The 20,158-nt window shown below is 57.1% G+C and overlaps 1 protein-coding gene across 1 annotated transcript; it reads right to left on the reverse strand.

The window, feature by feature from the left end:
* Window positions 1-6: 6 nt before the first annotated feature.
* Window positions 7-14,575, reverse strand: LOC126635943 (chromodomain-helicase-DNA-binding protein 8-like; the record flags this gene model as incomplete). Its single annotated transcript, XM_050307617.1, is given in 12 exon segments — window positions 7-39; window positions 1,325-1,408; window positions 2,293-2,410; window positions 2,541-2,596; window positions 2,710-2,778; window positions 4,295-4,549; window positions 5,945-6,059; window positions 7,496-7,902; window positions 11,379-11,732; window positions 14,007-14,068; window positions 14,071-14,321; window positions 14,505-14,575. Coding segments are annotated over 12 exon segments (1,875 nt in total), but the record flags the coding sequence as incomplete, so codon positions are not given.
* Window positions 14,576-20,158: the final 5,583 nt, after the last annotated feature.

Consider the following 20,158-nt stretch of genomic DNA (forward strand, 5'->3'; position numbering starts at 1 on the left):
GGGCATGCAGCACCACTGCACCAGGAAGTACACCACGGGCTGGGGGGGACATTTTATGGGGGTCCTGAACCCCAAAATCCAGATCCTGAACCCCAAAATCCACCAGGAACCCTGATCTGGGGGGTCTGCAACCCTCAAATCCACCAGAAACCTCATTTTTGGGGGTCTAACGCACTCAAAGCCCTCAGAAACCTCATTTTTTGGGGTCCCACCACCCCCAAATCCAACAGGAACCCCCATTTGGGGGTCCCACCATCCCCAAATCCAACAGGAACCTCCTTTTTGGGGGTCTAAGGCACTCAAATCCCTCAGAAACCTCGTTTTTTGGGGGTTCCAGCACTCCCAAATCCCTCAGGAACCCCAATTTGGGGGTCTCACCACCCCCAAATCCACCAGGAACCTCCTTTTGGGGGTCCCACCCTCCTCAAATCCACCAGGAACCCCAATTTGGGGGTCCCACCACCCCCAAATCCACCAGGAACCCCAATTTGGGGGTCCCACCACCCCCAAATCCACCAGGAACCCCAATTTGGGGGTTCCACCATCCCCAAATCCCTCAGGAACCTCCTTTTGGGGTCCCCAAATACCCCCCAAAACCTCATTTTTTGGGGATTCCACCAACCCCAACTCCCCCCCAAAAAACCCCCCAAATTTTGGGGGTGTCCCCTCCCCTAAACCCCTTAAATTTTGGGGGTGTCCCCTCCCCAAAACCCTCCAAATTTTGGGGGTGTCCCCTCCCCCCAAAAAAGCCCCAAACTTTGGGGGTGTCCCCTCCCCAACCCCCAAATTTTGGGGTCCCACCCCAAAAACCCCCAAATTTTGGGGTGTCCCTCCCAAACCCCCAAATTTTGGGGTGTCCCTCCCTCCAACCCTCAATTTTTGGGGTGTCCCTCCCAAACTTTGGGGTCCCACCCCCAAAACCCCCAAATTTTGGGGTGTCCCTCCCCAACCCCCAAATTTTGGGGTCCCACCCCCAAAAACCCCAAATTTTGGGGGTGTCCCTCCACCAAACCCCCAAATTTTGGGGTCCCACCCCCAAAAACCCCAAATTTTGGGGTGTCCCTCCTCAACCTCCAAATTTTGGGGTGTCCCTCCCACACCTCCCAAATTTTGGGGGCATCCCTCCCCAAACCCCCTAAATTTTGGGGTCCCACTCCCAAAAACCCCAAATTTTGGGGTGTCCCCTCCCAAACCTCCCCAAATTTTGGGGTGTCCCTCCCCAAAAGCCCCAAACTTTGGGGGTGTCCCCTCCCCCCAAACCCCCCAAATTTTGGGGGTGTCCCTCACCCAAAACCCCCCAATTTTGGGGGTGTCCCCTCCCCACCTCCCCGTTGTCCTTGTCCACGGAGTGGGACTCGTCCAGGATCCGATCGACCTCCACGTAGTCGGGGTTGAACGGCTCCTCATCCTTTTTTTTTTGGGGGGGAAAAAGGGATTTTTTGGCCTCAAAACAACCCAAAAACCTCATTTTCCCACTCAAACCCCCCATTTTTCTACCCAAACCCCCAACTTTTCCACCCAAAACCCCCATTTTCCTCCCAAAATCCCCGTTTTTTGCCCCAAAACCCCATTTTCCACCCAAAGCCCCCATTTTTCTACCCAAACACCCCAACTTTTCCACGCAAAACCTCCATTTTTTCACACAAAACCCCCATTTTTCTACCTAAAACCTCAACTTTTCCCCCCAAATCCCCCTTTTTATTTCCAAAACTCCATTTTCCCCCAAATGCCATTTTTCCCAAAACACCCTTTATTTCCTAAACCCCTATTTTTCCCCAAATCCCATATTTTCCCTCATTTTTCCCCAAACCCCCTTTTATTTCCCAAACCCACATTTTTTCCCCAAATCCCATTTTTCCACTTTTCCCCCAAATCCCATTTTCCCCTTTTTCCTAAACCCCATTTTTCCCCAAATCCCCCTTTCCCCCATTTTTTCCTCCAAACCTGTTTTTTTTCCCAAACCTCCATTTTTCCCTTTTTTTCCCCAAACTCCCATTTTTCCCCCAACCCATTTTTCCCTAAGCCCACATTTTTCCCCATTTTTCCCACTTTTTTTCCAAACCCTTTTATTTCCCAAACCCCCATTTTATCCCCACAAACCCCATTTTCCCCCAAATCCCCATTTTCTCCCCACTTTTCCCAAACCCCATGGTTTTCTCCCAAACCCCATTTTTCCCCTTTTTTTCCCAACCCCCATTTTTCCCCTTTTTCCCCCAAATCCCTGTTTTTTTTCCCAAACCCCCCATTTTTCCCCCCTTTCTTTGCCCAAACCCCCCGTTTTTGCCCCCAAACCTCGTGGAAGAAGTGCCTCATCTGGCTCATCTTGGTCTTGAAGCGCTTGAGCTTCTGGTGGATCCTCTTGTCCCTCTCCAGCTGGTCGATGGTGGCCCACTCGCAGTGCAGGTACGAGCTTTAGTTTTATATTTTGGGGTGAAAAAAGAGGGTTTTGGTTCATTAGGGGGGTTCTGGGGCCATCCCCCTGGATTTTTGGGGTGTTTTTGGGGTGTTTTGGGGGGTTTTTAGGGGTGGGGGGCACCTACTAGTTCTTGTACTTGACGAAGAACTCCTCGCAGTCCACGAGCTGGCCCGATGGTAACTGTGAGGATCACGAGGAGGAGGAGGAGGAGGAAGGTCAGGAGGGGGTCCTGGAGCCCCCTCCCCCAATTAATTAAGTTAAATTAAGTTAAATTAAGTAAATGAAGGGCTCACCTCCTTCTTGACCACCCGCATGGACAGCACCTTGTCCACGATGGCTGCGTCCTCCTCGCTCGGGTTCTCCTGGAACACAGGAGGAGGAGGAGGAGGAGGAGGTGAGGAAGGACAAGAGGAGGAGGAGGAGGAGGAGGAGGAGGTGAGGAAGGACAGGAGGAACAGGAGAAGGAAGACAAGCAAGAGGTGAGGAAAGACAGAAGGAGGAGGAGGAGGAGGAGGAGGTGAGGAAGGACAGGAGGAGGAGGAGGGGGTGAGGAAGGACAGGAGGAGCAGGAAGAGGAGGAGGAGGAGGAAGGAGGAGGAGGAGGAGGAGGAGGAGGAGGAGATGAGGAAGGACAGGAGGAGAAGGAGGAGGAAGAGGTTAGGAAGGACAGGACAAACAGGAGGAGGAAGACAAGCAGGAGGTGAGGAAGGACAGGAGGAGGAGGAGAAGGAGGAGATGAGGAAGGACAGGACGAGAACGAGGAGGAGAAGGAGAGTGAGGAAGGACAGGAAGAGGAGGAGGAAGAAGAGGAGGTGAGGAAGGACAAGAAGAGGTGAAGAAGGACAAAAGGAACAGGAGGAGGAGGACGAAGTGAGGAAGGACAGTAAAAGGTGAGGAAGGACAGGAGAAGGAGGAAGAGGAGGTGAGAAAGTGAGGAAGGATAGGAGGGGGTGAGAAAGGACAAGAAGAGGAAGAGGAGGAAGAGATGAGGAAGGACAGGAGGAAGAGGAGGAAGAAGTGAGAAAGGACAGCAGAAGCAGGAGAAGGTGAGGAAGGACAGCAGGAGGAGAAGGAGGAGGACAAGGTGTGGAAGGACAGGAGGAGGAAAAGGACAGCAAGAAGTGAGGAAGGACAAGAGCAGGAGGAGGAGAAGGGAAGAAGAACAGCAAAAGGAGAAGGAAGAAGGGAGAAAGGACAGGAGAAGCAAGAGGAGATGAGGAAGGACAAGAGAAGGAGGAGGAGGAGGACGAGGAGAAGGGGAGGAAGGACAGCAAGAACAGGACAAGGAGAAGAAGGAGGAGATGAGGAGCAGATGAGGAAGGACAGCAGGAATAAGACGAGCAGAAGGAACCCCCCAAACCCCAAGAACCCCCCCCAAACCCCAAACCCCAGACTCCAAAGAAACCCCAAAGAACCCTTAAACCCCCAAGACCCCTGGCCCCAGCACCACCACGAAGAATCCCCAAACCCAAATAAACCCCCAGACTCAAAGAACCCCAAACCCCAGAGAACCCTCAAGACCAAGGAACCCCAAGAAGCCCCAAACCCAAAGAACCCCAAGAATCCCAGACCCCCAAGAACCCCCTGTCCCAGCACCACCACGAAGAACCCCCAAACCCAATAACCCCCAAACCCCAAAGAACCCCAAACCCAAAGAACCCCAAGAACCCCCAAACCCTAAAAGCCCTCCTGTCCCCAGCACCCACCACGAAGAACCCCCAAACCCAAAGAACCCCCAAACCCCAAAGAACCCCCAAACCCCAAAGAACCCCCAAAGAACCCCCCAAACCCCCCAAAAAACCCCCCTTGTCCCCAGTACCCACCACAAAGAACCCCCCAAACCCCCAAAAAAAGCCCCCCCTTGTCCCCAGCACCCACCACGAAGAACTGCATGGAGGGCAGGGCCTCCCCCTCGGGCTCGGGCGGCGCCGGCTGCGCCTGCTGGGACTGCAGGGACTGGTGGGACTGGTGGGGCTGCTGGGGGGGCTGCTGGGACTGCTGGGACGGCTGGGGCTGGTCCGGCCGAGCCGGGCCCGTCACGTCCAGCTCCTCGTCCTCCTCGTCGTCCGTGATCTTGATGTCCAGGTCCTCGGTGTACTTCTTGCGCTTCACCTGCCGGTTCGAGCGCCGCTTCTGGGGGGGAAAAAGGGACATTTGGGGACATTTGGGGACATTTGGGGACATTTGGGGATGTGAAAAACCCATGGGGACATGTGGGGGGACATGGGAGGGGACAGGATCCCGATGTCCAGCTCCTCCGGGTGCTTCTTTGCGCTTCACCTGCCGGTTCGAGCGACGCTTCTGGGGGGAAAAAGGGACATTTGGGACATTTAGGGACATTTGGGGACATGAAAAACCCAAGGGGGACATGTGGGGGGACATGGGAGGGGGACAGGATCCCGATGTCCAGGTCCTCGGTGTACTTCTTGCGCTTCACCTGCCGGTTCGAGCGCCGCTTCTGGGGGGGAAAAGGGGACAAAAAGGACACGAGGGGACATTTAGGGACATGAAAAACCCATGGGGGACATTTGGGGGGACATGTGGGGACACAGAGGGGACATGGGAGGGGACAGGATCCCGATGTCCAGCTCCTCCGGGTGCTTCTTGCGCTTCACCTGCCGGTTCGAGCGCCGCTTCTGGGGGGGACAGGGGACATTTGGGATATTTGGGGACATTTGGGGATGTGAAAAACCCATGGGGGACATGTGGGGGGACATGGGAGGGGACAGGATCCCGATGTCCAGGTCCTCGGTGTACTTCTTGCGCTTCACCTGCCGGTTCGAGCGCCGCTTCTGGGGGGAGAATGGGACATTTGGGGACATTTGGGGACATTTGGGACCTGTGGGGACCTTCAGAGGGGGACACAGAACACAGGGGAACATGAGGGGACACGTGGGGACACATGGGGGACATGTGGGAGGACATGAGGGGGGACAGGATCCCGATGTCCAGCTCCTCCAGGTGCTTCTTGCGCTTCACCTGCCGGTTCGAGCGCCGCTTCTGGGGGGGACAGGGGACACTTGGGGACATTTGGGGACATTTGGGACCTGTGGGGACCTTCAGAGGGGACACAGGACACAGGGAGACATGAAGGGACACAGGGGGGACACAGGGGGGACATGAGGGGGAACAGGATCCCGATGTCCAGCTCCTCCGGGTGCTTCTTGCGCTTCACCTGCCGGTTCGAGCGCCGCTTCTGGGGGGGGACAGGGGACAAGGGGGGACATTTGGGGACATGTGGGACCTCCAGAAGGGGACACAGGACACAGGGGGACATGAGGGGACACGTAGGCACATGAAAAACCTATGGGGGACACAAGGGGGACACAGGGGGGACACGGTGGGGGGACAGGATCCCGATGTCCAGCTCCTCCGGGTGCTTCTTGCGCTTCACCTGCCGGTTCGAGCGCCGCTTCTGGGGGGCACAGGGGACATTTGGGGACATCTAGGGACACGTGGGGACACAGGGGGACACGTGGGGACCTCGACTGGGGGGCACAGGACACGGAGACACCACGGGGCTCGCACCTGGACGCTGCACTCGTCGTCGTCGCGCGGGGACGGCGCCGGGAGGGCCTCGGAGTCGGAGTTGTCGGAGGACGCGTTGCGCTTGCGCTTCTTGCCCACCACCGGCGTGATGGTGCTGGGGGGAGGGGCAACCAAAGTCACCATGGGGGGGTCAACGCCACGGTTGGGTGGCCAAGACCACGGTTGGGTGGCCAAGAACCCAACTGGGTGGCCAAGACCACAGTTGGGTGGCCAACACCGTGGTTGGGAGACTAATGCCTTGGTTGGGTGGCCAACACCACAGTTGGGTGGCCAACACCATGGCCAGGTTGCCAAGACCACAGTTGGGTGGCCAAGACCGTGGTTGGGTGGTCAAGACCATGGTTGGGTGGCCAAGACCACAGTTGGGTGGTCAAGAGCACAGTTGAGTGGCCAAGACCCCGGATGAGTGGCCAAGAGCATGGCTCGGTGGCCAAGACCACAGTTGGGTGGCCAACACCACAGTTGGATGGCCAACACCACTGTTGGGTGGCCAAGACCATGGTTGGGTGGTCAACACCTTGGTTGGGTGACCAATGCCTTGGTTGGGTGGTCAAGACTGTGGCCAGGTGGCCAAGACCACAGTTGGGTGGCCAAGACCACGGTTGGGTGGCCAAGACCACAGCTAGGTGGTCAAGACCACAGTTGGGTGGTCAAGACCGTGGCTGGGTGGCCAAGACCACAGTTGGGAGGCCAAGACCACAGTTGGGTGGCCAAGACCACAATTGGGTGGCCAACACCATGCTTGAGTAGCCAAGACCACAGCTAGGTGGTCAAGACCACAGCTGGGTGGTCAAGACCATGGTTGGGTGGTCAAGACCACAGCTGGGTGGCCAAGACCACGGCTGCGTGGTCAACACCGTGGTTGGGTGGTCAAGACCATGGTTGAGTGGCCAAGACCACAATTGGGTGGTCAAGACCCTGGTTGGGTGACCAAGACCACGGTTGGGTGGTCATGACCAAGGTTGGACAACCAAGACCATGGTTGGGTGGCCAACACCACAGTTGGGTGGCCAAGACCATGCTTGGGTGGCCAACACCACAGTTGGGTGGCCAACACCGTGGTTGGGTGCCCAAGACCACGGTTGGGTGGCCAACACCTTGGTTGGGTGACCAATGCCTTGGTTGAGTGATCAAGACCACGGTTGAGTGGTCAACACCATGCTTGAGTGGCCAAGGCCACGGTTGAGTGGTCAAGACTATGGTTGGGCAACCAACACCACAGTTGGACAACCAACACCACAGTTGGGCAACCAACACCACAGTTGGGCAACCAACGCCACAGTTGGACGACCAACACCAGGATTGGGCAACCAACACCACAATTGGGCAACCAACACCACGGTTGGGCAACCAACACCACAGTTGGACAACCAACACCACAGTTGGGCAACCAACACCACAGTTGGGCGACCAACACCACGGTTAGGCGACCAACACCACAATTGGGCGACCACCACCATGGTTGGGTGACCAAGCCCACGGTTGACCCCCCAGACCCTCAAAGTCCTCCCCCACGCCCCCTCCACCCACCTGGCCTTGCCGCGGGCCTTGCTCTTGCTGCCGCCCTGCCCTTTGCCGCGCCGGGGCCGCTCGTCCTTGGCGCCGCCCCCTCTCTCGCCGGGGCCCTTTCGGCGGCGCCGGCGCTCGCCGTCGTCGTCGGGGCGCACGCTGGGCAGCTCGTCCTCGTTGAGCACGCGCGGGATGTTCTGCTCGCCGCGGGCGCGGGCGCGGGCGATGGCCTCGGCCACGATGCGGTTCGCCTTCTCCTGCTTCTTCTGGTGCTCCAGCTTGCGGCTCTCGTCAGCCGAGCCCCGGGACGCGGCGCCGGCCCCCGATGAGGGCGACAACGACGACGACGACGCCACCGCCGCCACCTCGGCGCCGCTCAGCACCTTCACCACCGAGAGCCCCGCCGAGCCGCCCTGCGATGAGCCCGCCTGGGGGGCGGCACGGGGAGGGGGGTCAGGGGGCCACCAGGGATGTGGATGGGCCACCAGGTGGCCATCGGCACCGCGGTCCCCTTGGGTGAGCACGCAGATTGATGATGGGTGGCCGAGGTCAAGGGTGGTCAACTATGAAGGTCAAGGTCAAGTGACCACCAAGACCAACACCACTGGTCAGTCAAGAAGGTCAACATTGGCAGACCACAAAGACCGAGCTCAAGTGACCACCAAGACCAACACCGGTCGGTCAAGAAGGTAAAGGTTGGTCAACCACGAAGACCAAGGTCAAGTGACCACCAACACCAGCCCAGAAGGTCAAAGTTGGCCAACCACAAAGACCAAGGTCAAGTGACCACCAAGACCAACACCGGTCAGTCAAGAAGGTCAAGGTTGGTCAAACACAAAAACCAAGGTCAAGTGACCACCAAGACCGACCCAGAAGGTCAAGGTTGGCCAAACACAAAGACCAAGGCCAAGTGACCACCAAGACCAGCCTGAGAAGGTCAAAGTTGGCCAACCCTGAAGACCGAGCTCAAGTGACCCCCCAGACCGATGTTGACAACCCCTAAGAACGACATTGAGTGACCAAGAACACCAAAATTGGCCAAGCACGAAGACCAAAGTCAAGTGACCACCAAAATGACATTGACCAACTCCAAGACCAACATTGGGTGGCCATAAAGACCAAAACTGACCAACCATGACCACCAAGGTCAAGTGACCACCCACACTGACATTGGGTGGCCATAAAGACTAAACTTGGCCAATCATGAACACCAAACTCAAGTGACCACCAAGACCAACGCTGACCAACCCCTCAAACCAACCCTGAGTGACCAAGGTTGGCCAAACCCAAACACCAAGCCCAGGTGACCCCCAAGACCCACGGGGGGTGACCATAAAGACCAAAACTTGACCAATCACGAAAATCAAAGCCAAGTGACCACCAAGACCTACGCTGACCGACCCCCAAGACCAACGTTGACAAACCAACATTGACCAACCCCCAAGACCAACGTTGACCAACCCCCAAGACCAACGTTGACCAACCCCAAGACCAACACTGACCAAGTCCCAAGACCAACATGGACCAACCCCCAAGACCAACGTTGACCAAGTCCCAAGACCAACATTGACCAATCCCCAAGACCAATGTTGACCAACCCCCAAAACCAACGTTGACCAACCCCCAAGACCAACATTGACCAACCAACATTGACCAACCCCCAAGACCAACATTGACCCATCCCCAAGACCAACACCGACCAACCCCAAAACCAACATTGACCAACCCCCAAGACCAACACTGACCAACCCCCAAGACCAACACTGACCAATCCCCCAACCAACCCTGTGTGACCAAGCTTGGCCAACCCCAACCACCAACCCCAAGTGACCCCCAAGCCCCACGTGGACCACCCCAAACCAACTCTGAGTGGTTGAAAGTCAAAGTTGGCCAACCACCAACCCCCGGTGACCCCCAAGACCCACATGGACCACCCCAAACCAACTCTGGGTGGTTGAAGGTCAAACTTGGCCAACCCCAACCACCAACCCCAGATGACCCCCATGCCCCACGTGGACCACCCCAAACCAACTCTGGTGGTTGAAGGTCAAAGTTGGCCAACCCCAACCACCAACCCAGAGACCCCAAGCCCCACGTGGACCACCCCAAACCAACTCTGAGGGGTTGAAAGTCAAAGTTGGCCAACCCCAACCACCAACCCCAGGTGACCCCCAAACCCCACGTGGCCCACCCCAAACCAACTCTGGGTGGTTGAAGGTCAAAGTTGGCCAACCCCAACCACCAACCCCAAGTGACCCCCAAGCCCCACGTGGACCACCCCAAACCAACTCTGGGTGGTTGAAGGTCAAAGTTGGCCAACCCCAACCCCCAACCCCAGGAGACCCCCAAGCCCCGTGTGGACCACCCCAAACCAACTCTGGGTGGTTGAAGGTCAAAGTTGGCCAACCCCAACCCCAGGAGACCCCCATGCCCCACGTGGACCACCCCAAACCAACTCTGGGTGGTTGAAGGTCAAAGTTGGCCAACCCCAACCCCCAACCCCAAGTGACCCCCAAGCCCCACGTGGACCACCCCAAACCAACTCTGGGTGGTTGAAGGTCAAAGTTGGCCAACCCCAACCACCAACCCCAGATGACCCCCATGCCCCACGTGGACCACCCCAAACCAACTCTGGGTGGTTGAAGGTTAAAGTTGGCCAACCCCAACCACCAACCCCCATGCCCCACGTGGACCACCCCAAACCAACTCTGGGTGGTTGAAGGTCAAAGTTGGCCAACCCCAACCACCAACCCCAGATGACCCCCATGCCCCACATGGACCACCCCAAACCAACTCTGGGTGGTTGAAGGTCAAAGTTGGCCAACCCCAACCACCAACCCCAGATGACCCCCATGCCCCACATGGACCACCCCAAACCAACTCTGGGTGGTTGAAGGTCAAAGTTGGCCAACCCCAACCACCAAACCCAAGTGACCCCCAAACCCCACGTGGACCACCCCAAACCAACTCTGGGTGGTTGAAGGTCAAAGTTGGCCAACCCCAACCACCAACCCCAGGAGACCCCCAAACCCCACGTGGACCACCCCAAACCAACTCTGAGTGGTTGAAGGTCAAAGTTGGCCAACCCCCAACCCCAAGTGACCCCCATGCCCCACGTGGACCACCCCAAACCAACTCTGGGTGGCTGAAAGTCAAAGTTGGCCAACCCCAACCACCAACCCCAGGAGACCCCCAAGCCCCACGTGGACCACCCCAAACCAACTCTGGGTGGTTGAAGGTCAAAGCTGACCAACCCCAACCACCAACCCCAGGAGACCCCCAAGCCCCACGTGGACCACCCCAAACCAACTCTGGGTGGTTGAAGGTCAAAGTTGGCCAACCCCAACCACCAAACCCAAGTGACCCCCAAACCCCACGTGGACCACCCCAAACCAACTCTGGGTGGTTGAAGGTCAAAGTTGGCCAACCCCAACCACCAACCCCAGGAGACCCCCAAACCCCACGTGGACCACCCCAAACCAACTCTGAGTGGTTGAAGGTCAAAGTTGGCCAACCCCCAACCCCAAGTGACCCCCATGCCCCACGTGGACCACCCCAAACCAACTCTGGGTGGCTGAAAGTCAAAGTTGGCCAACCCCAACCACCCAACCCCAGGAGACCCCAAGCCCCACGTGGACCACCCCAAACCAACTCTGGGTGGTTGAAGGTCAAAGCTGACCAACCCCAACCACCAACCCCAGGAGACCCCCAAGCCCCACGTGGACCACCCCAAACCAACTCTGGGTGGTTGAAGGTCAAAGTTGGCCAACCCCAACCACCAACCCCAGGAGACCCCCATGCCCCACGTGGACCACCCCAAACCAACTCTGGGTGGTTGAAGGTCAAACTTGGCCAACCCCAACCACCAACCCCCATGCCCCACGTGGACCACTCCCCACCTCACCTGCGGCTGCAGCACCACCTTGAGCGGCACGGTGAGGCGGTGCCCGGCGGCGCCCACCACCTGCGGCACCTGCGCCACGCCCACGGGCGCCGCCCCGGCCGGCTGCACCAGCTGGATCTTCTGCGGCGCCCCCGGCGTCGCCGCCGCCGCGCCGGGCGCCGGCTGCACCTGCAGCTGGATGGTCACCACCTTGGCGGGGCCGGGGGCGGCCTTGGCGGGGCCTGGGGAGCCGGCGGGACCCCCCTGGACCACCAGCTTGCCGGGCAGGGTGCCCAGCACCACGTGGCGCTGCCCGGGGCCCGCCCCGGCGCCGCCCGGCTGCTGCAGCACCAGCGTGATGCGCTTCGACTCGCCCTGTGGGGAGAGTAAGGTGGGCAGGGTCACAACCGGCACCAAAAACAGCCCAGAGACCCCAAACACAGCCCACAGACCCCAAACACAGCCCAGACACCCCAAATCACACCAGCGTGATGCGCTTCGACTCGCCCTGCGGGGAGAGTGGGATGGGCAGGGTCACAACAGAGACCCCAAACACAGCCCAGAGACCCCAAACACAGCTCAGAGACCCCAAACAGCCCAGAGACCCCAAATCACACCCCCAGACACCCCAAATCACACCAGCGTGATGCGCTTCGACTCGCCCTGTGGGGAGAGTGGGATGGGCAGGGTCACAAACACAGCAGAGACCCCAAACACAGCCCAGAAACCCTAAACACAACCCACAGACCCTAAACAGAACCCAGAGACCCCAAATCACACCCCCAGACACCCCAAATCACACCAGCGTGATGCGCTTCGACTCGCCCTGCGGGGAGAGTGGGATGGGCAGGGTCACAACAGAGACCCCAAACACAGCCCAGAGACCCCAAACACAGCCCAGAGACCCTAAACAGAACCCACAGACCCCAAATACACCCCAGACACCCCAAATCACACCCCCAGACACCCCAAATCACACCAGCGTGATGCGCTTCGACTCGCCCTGCGGGGACAGTAAGGTGGGCAGAGTCACAACAGAGACCCCAAACACAGCCCAGAGACTCCAAACAGAACCCACAGACCCTAAACAGAACCCACAGACCCCAAATCACACCCCCCAAATCACACCAGTGTGATGCGCTTTGACTCGCCCTGCGGGGACAGCAGGATGGGCAGGGTCACAATGGAGACCCCAAACACAGCCCAGAAACTCCAAACGCAACCCACAGACCCCAAACACAACCCACAGACCCCAAACACAGCCCAGAGACCCCAAATCACACCCCACAGACCCCAAATCACATCCCACAGACCCCAAACAGTCCAGGAACCCAAACACAAACCAGAGAACGCAACATCCCACAGACCCCAAACACTCCACGGACATCAAACACATCCACAGATGCCAAATCACACCCCCAGACACCCCAAACACAGCAGGGACACCAAACACAACCCACAGACCCCAAATCCACACCCCCACAGCGGGACACCAAACACAACCCACAGACCCCAAACACAACCCACAGACCCCAAACCACACCCCCAGAGACCCCAAGCACAACAGGAACACCAAACACAACCCACAGACCCCAAATCACACCCCAGAGACCCCAAATCACAACCCAGAGACACCAAACACAGCAGTGACACCAAACACAACCCACAGACCCCAAATCATACCCCCAGACACCCCAAACACAGCAGGGGCACCAAAAACACCTGGGACACCACAATCACACCCCCAGACCCCCTTTAACCCCCCCAAATCTCTTTAACCCCCCAAATCCCCCTTTAACACCCCCAGACCCCCTCAAACCCCCCTAAATCCCCTTTAACCCCCCAAATCTCTTTTAACCCCCAAATCCCCTTTAACACCCCAGACCCCTTAAACCCCCCAAATCCCCCTTTAACCCCCAAATCCCCCCAATCCCCTTTAACCCTCCCTGGCGCGTAAGTGACTCCGGTTTGAGGGGTCCCGTGGCCTCCCTTAAGCCCCCAAACCCCCAAGTCCCCCAAATCCCCTTTAACCCCCTCCAATCCCCTGGGCGGTGTGAGGTGACTCAGGTTTGAGGGGCCCCAGAGCCACCTGCCTTTAACCCCCAAATCCCCCAAATCCCCTTTAACCCCCTCCCCTCACCTGGGCGGGCGTGAGGGTGACTCCAGGTTTGAGGGGGTCCCGGTGGCCACCCCTGCCCCTTTAACCCCCCAGACCCCCCAAATCCCCTATAACCCCCCAAATCCCCCAAATCTCTCCTTTAACCCCCAAACCCCTTTAACCCCCAAATCCCCTTTAACCCCCCTCCCCTCACCTGGGCGGGCGTGAGGGTGACTCCAGGTTTGAGGGGGGTCCGGTGGCCGCCCCTGCCCTTTAACACCCCCAAACCCCCAAATCCCCTTTAACCCCCAGACCCCCTTAACACTCCAGACCCCTTTAACCCCTCAAATCCCCCAAATCCCCTTTAACCCCTCCTCACCTGGGCGGGCGTGAGGGTGACTCCAGGTTTGAGGGGGTCCCGGTGGCCACCCCTGCCCCTTTAACACCCCAGACCCCAAATCCCCCAAATCCCCTTTAACCCCTCAAATCCCCTTTAAGCTCCCCAAACCCCCAAATCCCCCTTTAACCCCCCTTTTAAAACCCCTCCTCACCTGGGCGGGCGTGAGGGTGACTCCAGGTTTGAGGGGGGTCCCGGTGGCCGCCCGGCGCCCCCCGGCGCGGTTTTGAGGGGCTGCAGCAGGAGCTGCTTGACGGGCCGGCCCGGCGGGACCCCCAGCCTGGGTGGGGCCGCAGCGGGACCCCCGCCCAGCACGGCGGCCCCCGCCCCGCTCAGCACCTTGGCCAGGGTGACTTTGCCCCCGTTCTGGGGGGCGGCGCCGGCTCCGGCCCCCCCGGCGGGGGGAGGGGCTTTGAGGATGACGATTTTGGGGGCGCGCGGGGGGCCGAGACCCCATGAAGGGGTTGCCCTGGCTCAGCAGCTCCGGGGTGGGGGAGGGGCGGGCGGGGCCGGCGGGGGCTCCTGGGGGCTCCTGGGGGCTCTGGGGAGGGGGTCCAGGGCCCCGAGAGCCCCAAGGCCTCGGCCAGGGGGTCGCTGGGGGAGGGGCGGGGGAAGGGTCAGAGGAGGCAGGGGAGGGTGGGGGAGGGGCCACCAGGTCGTCGGGGAGGGGTCGAGCCCGAACAGGTTGGGGTCGTCGAACAGGTCCATGATGGGGTCGGCCATGGCTTGGAAGGGGGGACACCCCAAAAAGGGGGTTGGGGGCTGTGAGGGCTCCTCTCAGGAAAGCTGGGGGATCCTGGGAAAAGAGGGAGGGGTCTCAAGAGGGATTTAGGGGTCCCTGACCCTCTGAAAGGAGGGGCTGGGGGCTTTGAGGGGATTTTATGAGTCTGGGGGTGTCCTGATCCCTCAAAATGGAGAGTTCGGGGGTCTTGGGGAGTTTGAGGGTTTGGGGAGTCCTGAGGGGAAGTTGGGGGTCCCTGACCCTTGGAAATGGGGGAGGGGGTGTGGGGAGTCTTCAGGTGGTTTGAGGGGTCCTGGAGGAGTTTTGGGGTCCCTACCCTGAGATTTGGGGGAGAGGGGGTCCCTGGGGAATTCTGGGGGTTTGGGGGTCCCTGGGTGGGGTTGGGGGAGGTTGGGGGTTTTAGGGGTGCCTGGGGAAAGGAGGGGGGTTTGGGGGTCCCTGGGAGAGTTTTGGGGGTCTCTCTCAGGCAGGGGGCGGCTCTGGAGCTCCAGCTGTGGGGGAGAAAAGGGGAGGGGGAGTCAGGGCGACCCCAAAACCCCCAAAATGAACCCAAAGAAACCACCCCAACACCCTCCAAATTAACCCCTAACATGCCCAAAATAATCCCCCAAAACTCCCCAAATTAACCCCAAAACCCCCAAAATGACCCCCTCCAAAACCCTCCCCCCTCAGATTTTGGGGTCCCTCCCCCCTCAGATTTCAGGGTCTCCCCCCTCAGATTTTGGGGTCTCTCCCCCCTCAGATTTCAGGGTCCCTCTCCCCTCAGATTTCAGGGTCCCTCTTCCCTCAGATTTTTTGGGGTTTCCCCCCCTCAGATTTCAGGGTCTTTCTCCCCAGATTTCAGGGTCTCTCCCCCCTCAGATTTCAGGGCCTTTCTCCTCACATTTCAGGCTCTCTCTCCCCTCAGATTTCAGAGTCTCCCCCCTCAGATTTCAGGGTTTCCCCCCTCACATTTCAGGGTCTCTTCCCCCTCAGATTTTGGGGTCTCCCCCTCAGATTTTTTGGGTCTCCCCCCCCTCATATTTCAGGGCCTTTCCCCCCAGATTTCAGGGGTCTCCCCCCGCCAAATTTCAAAGTCTCCCCCCTCAGATTTCAGGGCCTCTCTCTCCTCACATTTCGGGCTCTCCCCCCTCAGATTTCAAGCTCTCTCCCCTCAAATTTCGGGCTCTCTCCCCCTTCATATTTCAGGGCCATTCTCCTCACATTTCGGCCTCTCTCCCCCCTCAGATTTCAGGGTCTCCCCCCTCACATTTCATCCTCTTTCCCCCTCCCCAAAACCCAGGAGGGCCGGGGATGGCTTCCCCATAAACCCGGCGCGTTTTTTCCCCCATCGCGGCCGAAATTTACCTGAGGCAAAGCGGGGGTGTATTTTGAGGGGGGGGTCTCTCTCTGTGTGTGCCCCTCCTGAGGGAGGGGGCGGGTTTGGGGGGCGGGGCCCGCCCCTCACGCCGCCGCCGCCGCCGCCGCCGCTTCTGCGGCTCAACCCAACCCTGAGGGAGAGGCCCCCCCCTCCTCCTCCACCTCACAGCGGGGCCACGCCCACCCCGCCCCCTTCCTCGCCCTGCCATTGGCCGAGCCCGCGCGGCGCCGCGCGCCCATTGGCGGGTTGGGAGCCCACGTGGGGTATGATGAGGGTGGGGGTGTTGAGGGTGAGGCGTCCGCGGCGCTGCCGGAAACGCGCGAGCGCGCGGGGCAGGCGCGCGGCGGGGCAGCCCCGGCCGCCATCTTGTCTCGCTGAGGGGGGGGGGAGCAGCGAGGGGTCCTTCGCCCTCACGGGGCGGGGGGCGGGAAATCTTTAAAAACGGTTAAAAATGGTTAAAAATTGCTTGTTTTCACCCCAAAAATGAGCAGCGTTTATAGCGCGAATTATTAGTATTGCGAGTCAATAAGGGTTTTTTTTTCTTTGCGCTGAGTCAGCGCCGCCGAAATCGGGGGGGGGGGGTAAAACAACAAAAAATGAGGGGAAAAGCGGCAAAAATGAGGAGAAATTGGGGGTTCGTCACAAAAACGGGGGGAAACGGCACAAAAAGGCCTCGGGGTGGGGGCGAAGGGGGGAAAACGGGTCAAAATGGGCCTAAAATGGGTCAAAGTGGGTTTAAAATGGGTGGAAATGGGGCTGGAGGGGAGAAAAGTGGGGAGAAAAGGCCCGAAATTGGATTGAAATGGGGAAAAAACGGATAAAAACGGCCCCAAAGGGGCTCGAAATGGGTAAAAACGGCAAGAAAATGGTTAAAAGCGGCACTGAAGGGGGTCAGAAACGGCAGCAAAAGGATAAAAACGGCCCCAAAATGGGTGAAAAGGCCACGAAATGGATTCAAAACTGGCCTAAAAGGGGTAAAAATAACACTAAGTGGCCCCAAAATGGGAGGGAAATGGACAAAAATGGCACTAAAAAGGCTCAAAATGCACCCAAGATGGGTAAAAATGGCACTAAAGTAAATTAAAAACGGCCAAAAATGGGTAAAAACGGAAGCCAAGTGGATAAAAATTGTCCCAAAACGGCCTTAGATTGATGTTTTTATTGATAATAAAGGCAAAAAGATACAAATCTTAATGTTTTTTACTGAAATTTGGTTCAAAATTCTGATTAAATCCCCTCAAAAAATTAAATTTGCTCAATCCTCCCCACAAATAACAACAAAACCCTTTCAAAAAGGCATTAAAAATTTACACAAATTGACCAAAATAGGTTAAAATTCACACTAAAACTTCTTAATTTCGGAGGGAAATGGCCCTAAAATCCCCCCCAAAATAGAGCAAAAATGGCACAAACGCCCCAAAATCCTGAAAAATTGGGGTAATTTACCCAAAATACCTGAAAGTGGCAGCAAATTTGGCTCAAATTCACCTTTTTCACCCACAAAAAAACCCCATAATCGACCGTTTTGGAGGAAATTTGGGTTAAAATTGAGATCAAACCCCTAAAAAATACAAAAGTTCTTATTTTTGGCAGAAAAAAGGAAAAAAAAAACCCTCTAGAAAAAGCTTAAATTTCTATTTTTGAACAAACTTGCTTTGAAATTGGGGCCAAACCCAACTGGGTCCAAAATGTGGAGTTTTTGGGGCTGAAACCTGAAATTTCGGGGTCAAAGTTGGGAATTTGGGGGCAGGAAATGAAAATTTTGGGTTAAATTTTGGGGTTAAAAAGGGGAAATTCGGGGCAAAAAGGGGAACTTTTGAAGGCCAAAAGCAGAGATTTGGGGTTAAAAGGGGGATTTTGGGGTTAAAAAGTGGAATTTTGGGGTTAAAAAGTGGAATTTTTCAGATCCAAAAAGTGACCGGTTTTTGGAGCGAAAAAGGGAATTTTTGGGGTGAAAAAGCAGAATTTTTGGGGCGTCCGAGAAGCTGAAATTTGAGGAGGAAAAAGTGGAAATTTGGGGAGAAAAGCGGAATTTTGAGGGGTAAAAATTTAAAATTGGGGAGAAAAGTGGAATTTTGGGCTCAAGTTTGGAATTTGGAATTTGGGGAGAAAAGTGAAATTTTGGGGTCAATTTATGAATTTGGAGACAAAATTGGAATTTTGGAGGAAATTTCAGAATTTGAAATGTAGGGAGAAAAGGGGAATTTTAGAGTAAATTTTGGAGTAAATTTTAGAATTTGAAATGTAGGGAGAAAAGGGGAATTTTGGAGGAAATTTTGGAATTTGAGGGGGAAAATTGGAATTTTTGGGGTCAATTTTAAAATTTGGAAATTTTGGGGAGAAAATGGAATTTTGAGGTCAATTCTGGAATTTGAAATTCGGGGAGAAAAGCGGAATTTTTGGGGGTCCCAGCCCTGAAATTTGAGGGGGGGGAAGGGGGGGGAGGAAGCCCCAAAATGGAGGTCACGCCCTCGGCCGCCATCTTGGGCGCTCGCGGCCACGCCCACCTCACCTCCGATTGGCTGCTCCCGCGATGACGTCACCAGGCAGGGCTGAGCCGTCGGCCAATGGGGAGCTGCCGGTCCCGAGGGGGGGAGGGGCCATGTTAATGAGGGGGAGGGGCTTTGCTAATTTGGGGCTGGGGAGCCCCCAAATATCCCCAAATTCCCCAAAAACCCCAACCAGAGACTCCCAAACCTCCCAAAGAACCCAAAAACCCCAACCAGAGACCCCAAACCCCCAAAGAACCCAAAAACCCCAACCAGAGACCCCCGAAACCCCCAAAGACCCCCCAAATAACCCAAAAAACCCAACCAGAGACCCCCAAATCCTCCCCAGACCCCCAATGCCCTAAACCCCCTAGACCCCCAAAATCCCCTCAGAGACCCCTAAACCACCCCTAGACCCCCAAATCCCCATACCCCTGAATTCCTCCTTTTCCCCAAATCCTCCCACATCCCGCCCTAAATCCCTCAAAACCCCTAAATCCCCCATTATTCCCCCTAAATCCCCCATGTCCCCCTAAATCCCCCAAATCCCCCTCTAGACCCCTAATTACTCCCTATCCCCCAAATCCCCCAAACCCCCAAATCCCCCTAAAACCCCCTAAATCCTCTCATATCACCCCATATTCCCCAAATCCCCCAAGACCCCCTCAATTCCCCCTCTAGACGCCCTAATTCCTCCCATCTCCCCCAAATCCCCCAAGACCCCCTTAAATCTCCCTCAAATCCCCTCTATACCTCTAATTCCTCCCATATGCCCCCTAAATCTCCCTCAAATCCCTCAAAACCCCTAAATCTCCCCAAACCCCCCAAGACCCCCTAAATCCCCTCATATCGCCTATATCCCCCCATATCGCTCCATATCCCCCTAAATTCCCCCATATCCCCCTTAAATCCCCCATATCCCCCCAAGACCCCCCTAAATTCCCCTTTATGCCCCCCTAAATCCTCCCATATCCTCCTAAATCCCCCCATATCCCCCCAGACCCCCTAAATCCCCCAAATCCCCCATATCCCCCTCCCAAGACCCCCTAAATTCCCCTCATATCGATCCATATCCCCTCAAACCCCCATATCCCCCATATCCCCCTAAATCCCCCATATCCCCCTAAATCCCTCCAAAACCCTAATCCCCCAAACCCCCCAAGACCTCCCTAAATTCCCCATATCTCCCTAAATCCCCAAATCCCCCAAAATCCCCTCAAAATTCCCCATATCCCCCAAGACCCCCTAAATCCCCTCATATCGCTCCATATCCCCCAAATCCCCCCAAGACCCCTAAATTCCCCATATCCCCCTAAATCCTCCCAAATCCCCCATATCCCCAAGACCCCCTAAATTCCCCATATCCCCTAAATCCCTCATATCACTCCCTATCCCCATATCCCCCAAGACCCCCTAAATCCCCTCATATCACTCCCAAATCCCCATATCCCCCAAAACCCCCTAAATCCCCTAGATCCCCTAAATCCCCCAATCCCCTCCCGCTGCCCCCCCAACCCCTATGGCCTCCTACAGGACCCCCTACCCCAGAGTGCCCCAAATCCCCCAGACCCCCAAAACCCCCAAATCCCCCAAAATCCCCCAAAGCCGCCCCCTCCCTCCAATAGGCCTCATATAGGCCCTCCACCCCCTGGCCCCCAAATCCCCGGGGCCGCCCCCAAACCCGCCCCTCCCCCCATTTTCCCCTCCCCTCCCCC

The sequence above is a fragment of the Myiozetetes cayanensis genome, unplaced genomic scaffold (assembly GCF_022539395.1).
Source record: "Myiozetetes cayanensis isolate MyiCay16 unplaced genomic scaffold, myiCay2020 scf121, whole genome shotgun sequence".
Lineage (NCBI taxonomy): Eukaryota > Metazoa > Chordata > Aves > Passeriformes > Tyrannidae > Myiozetetes > Myiozetetes cayanensis.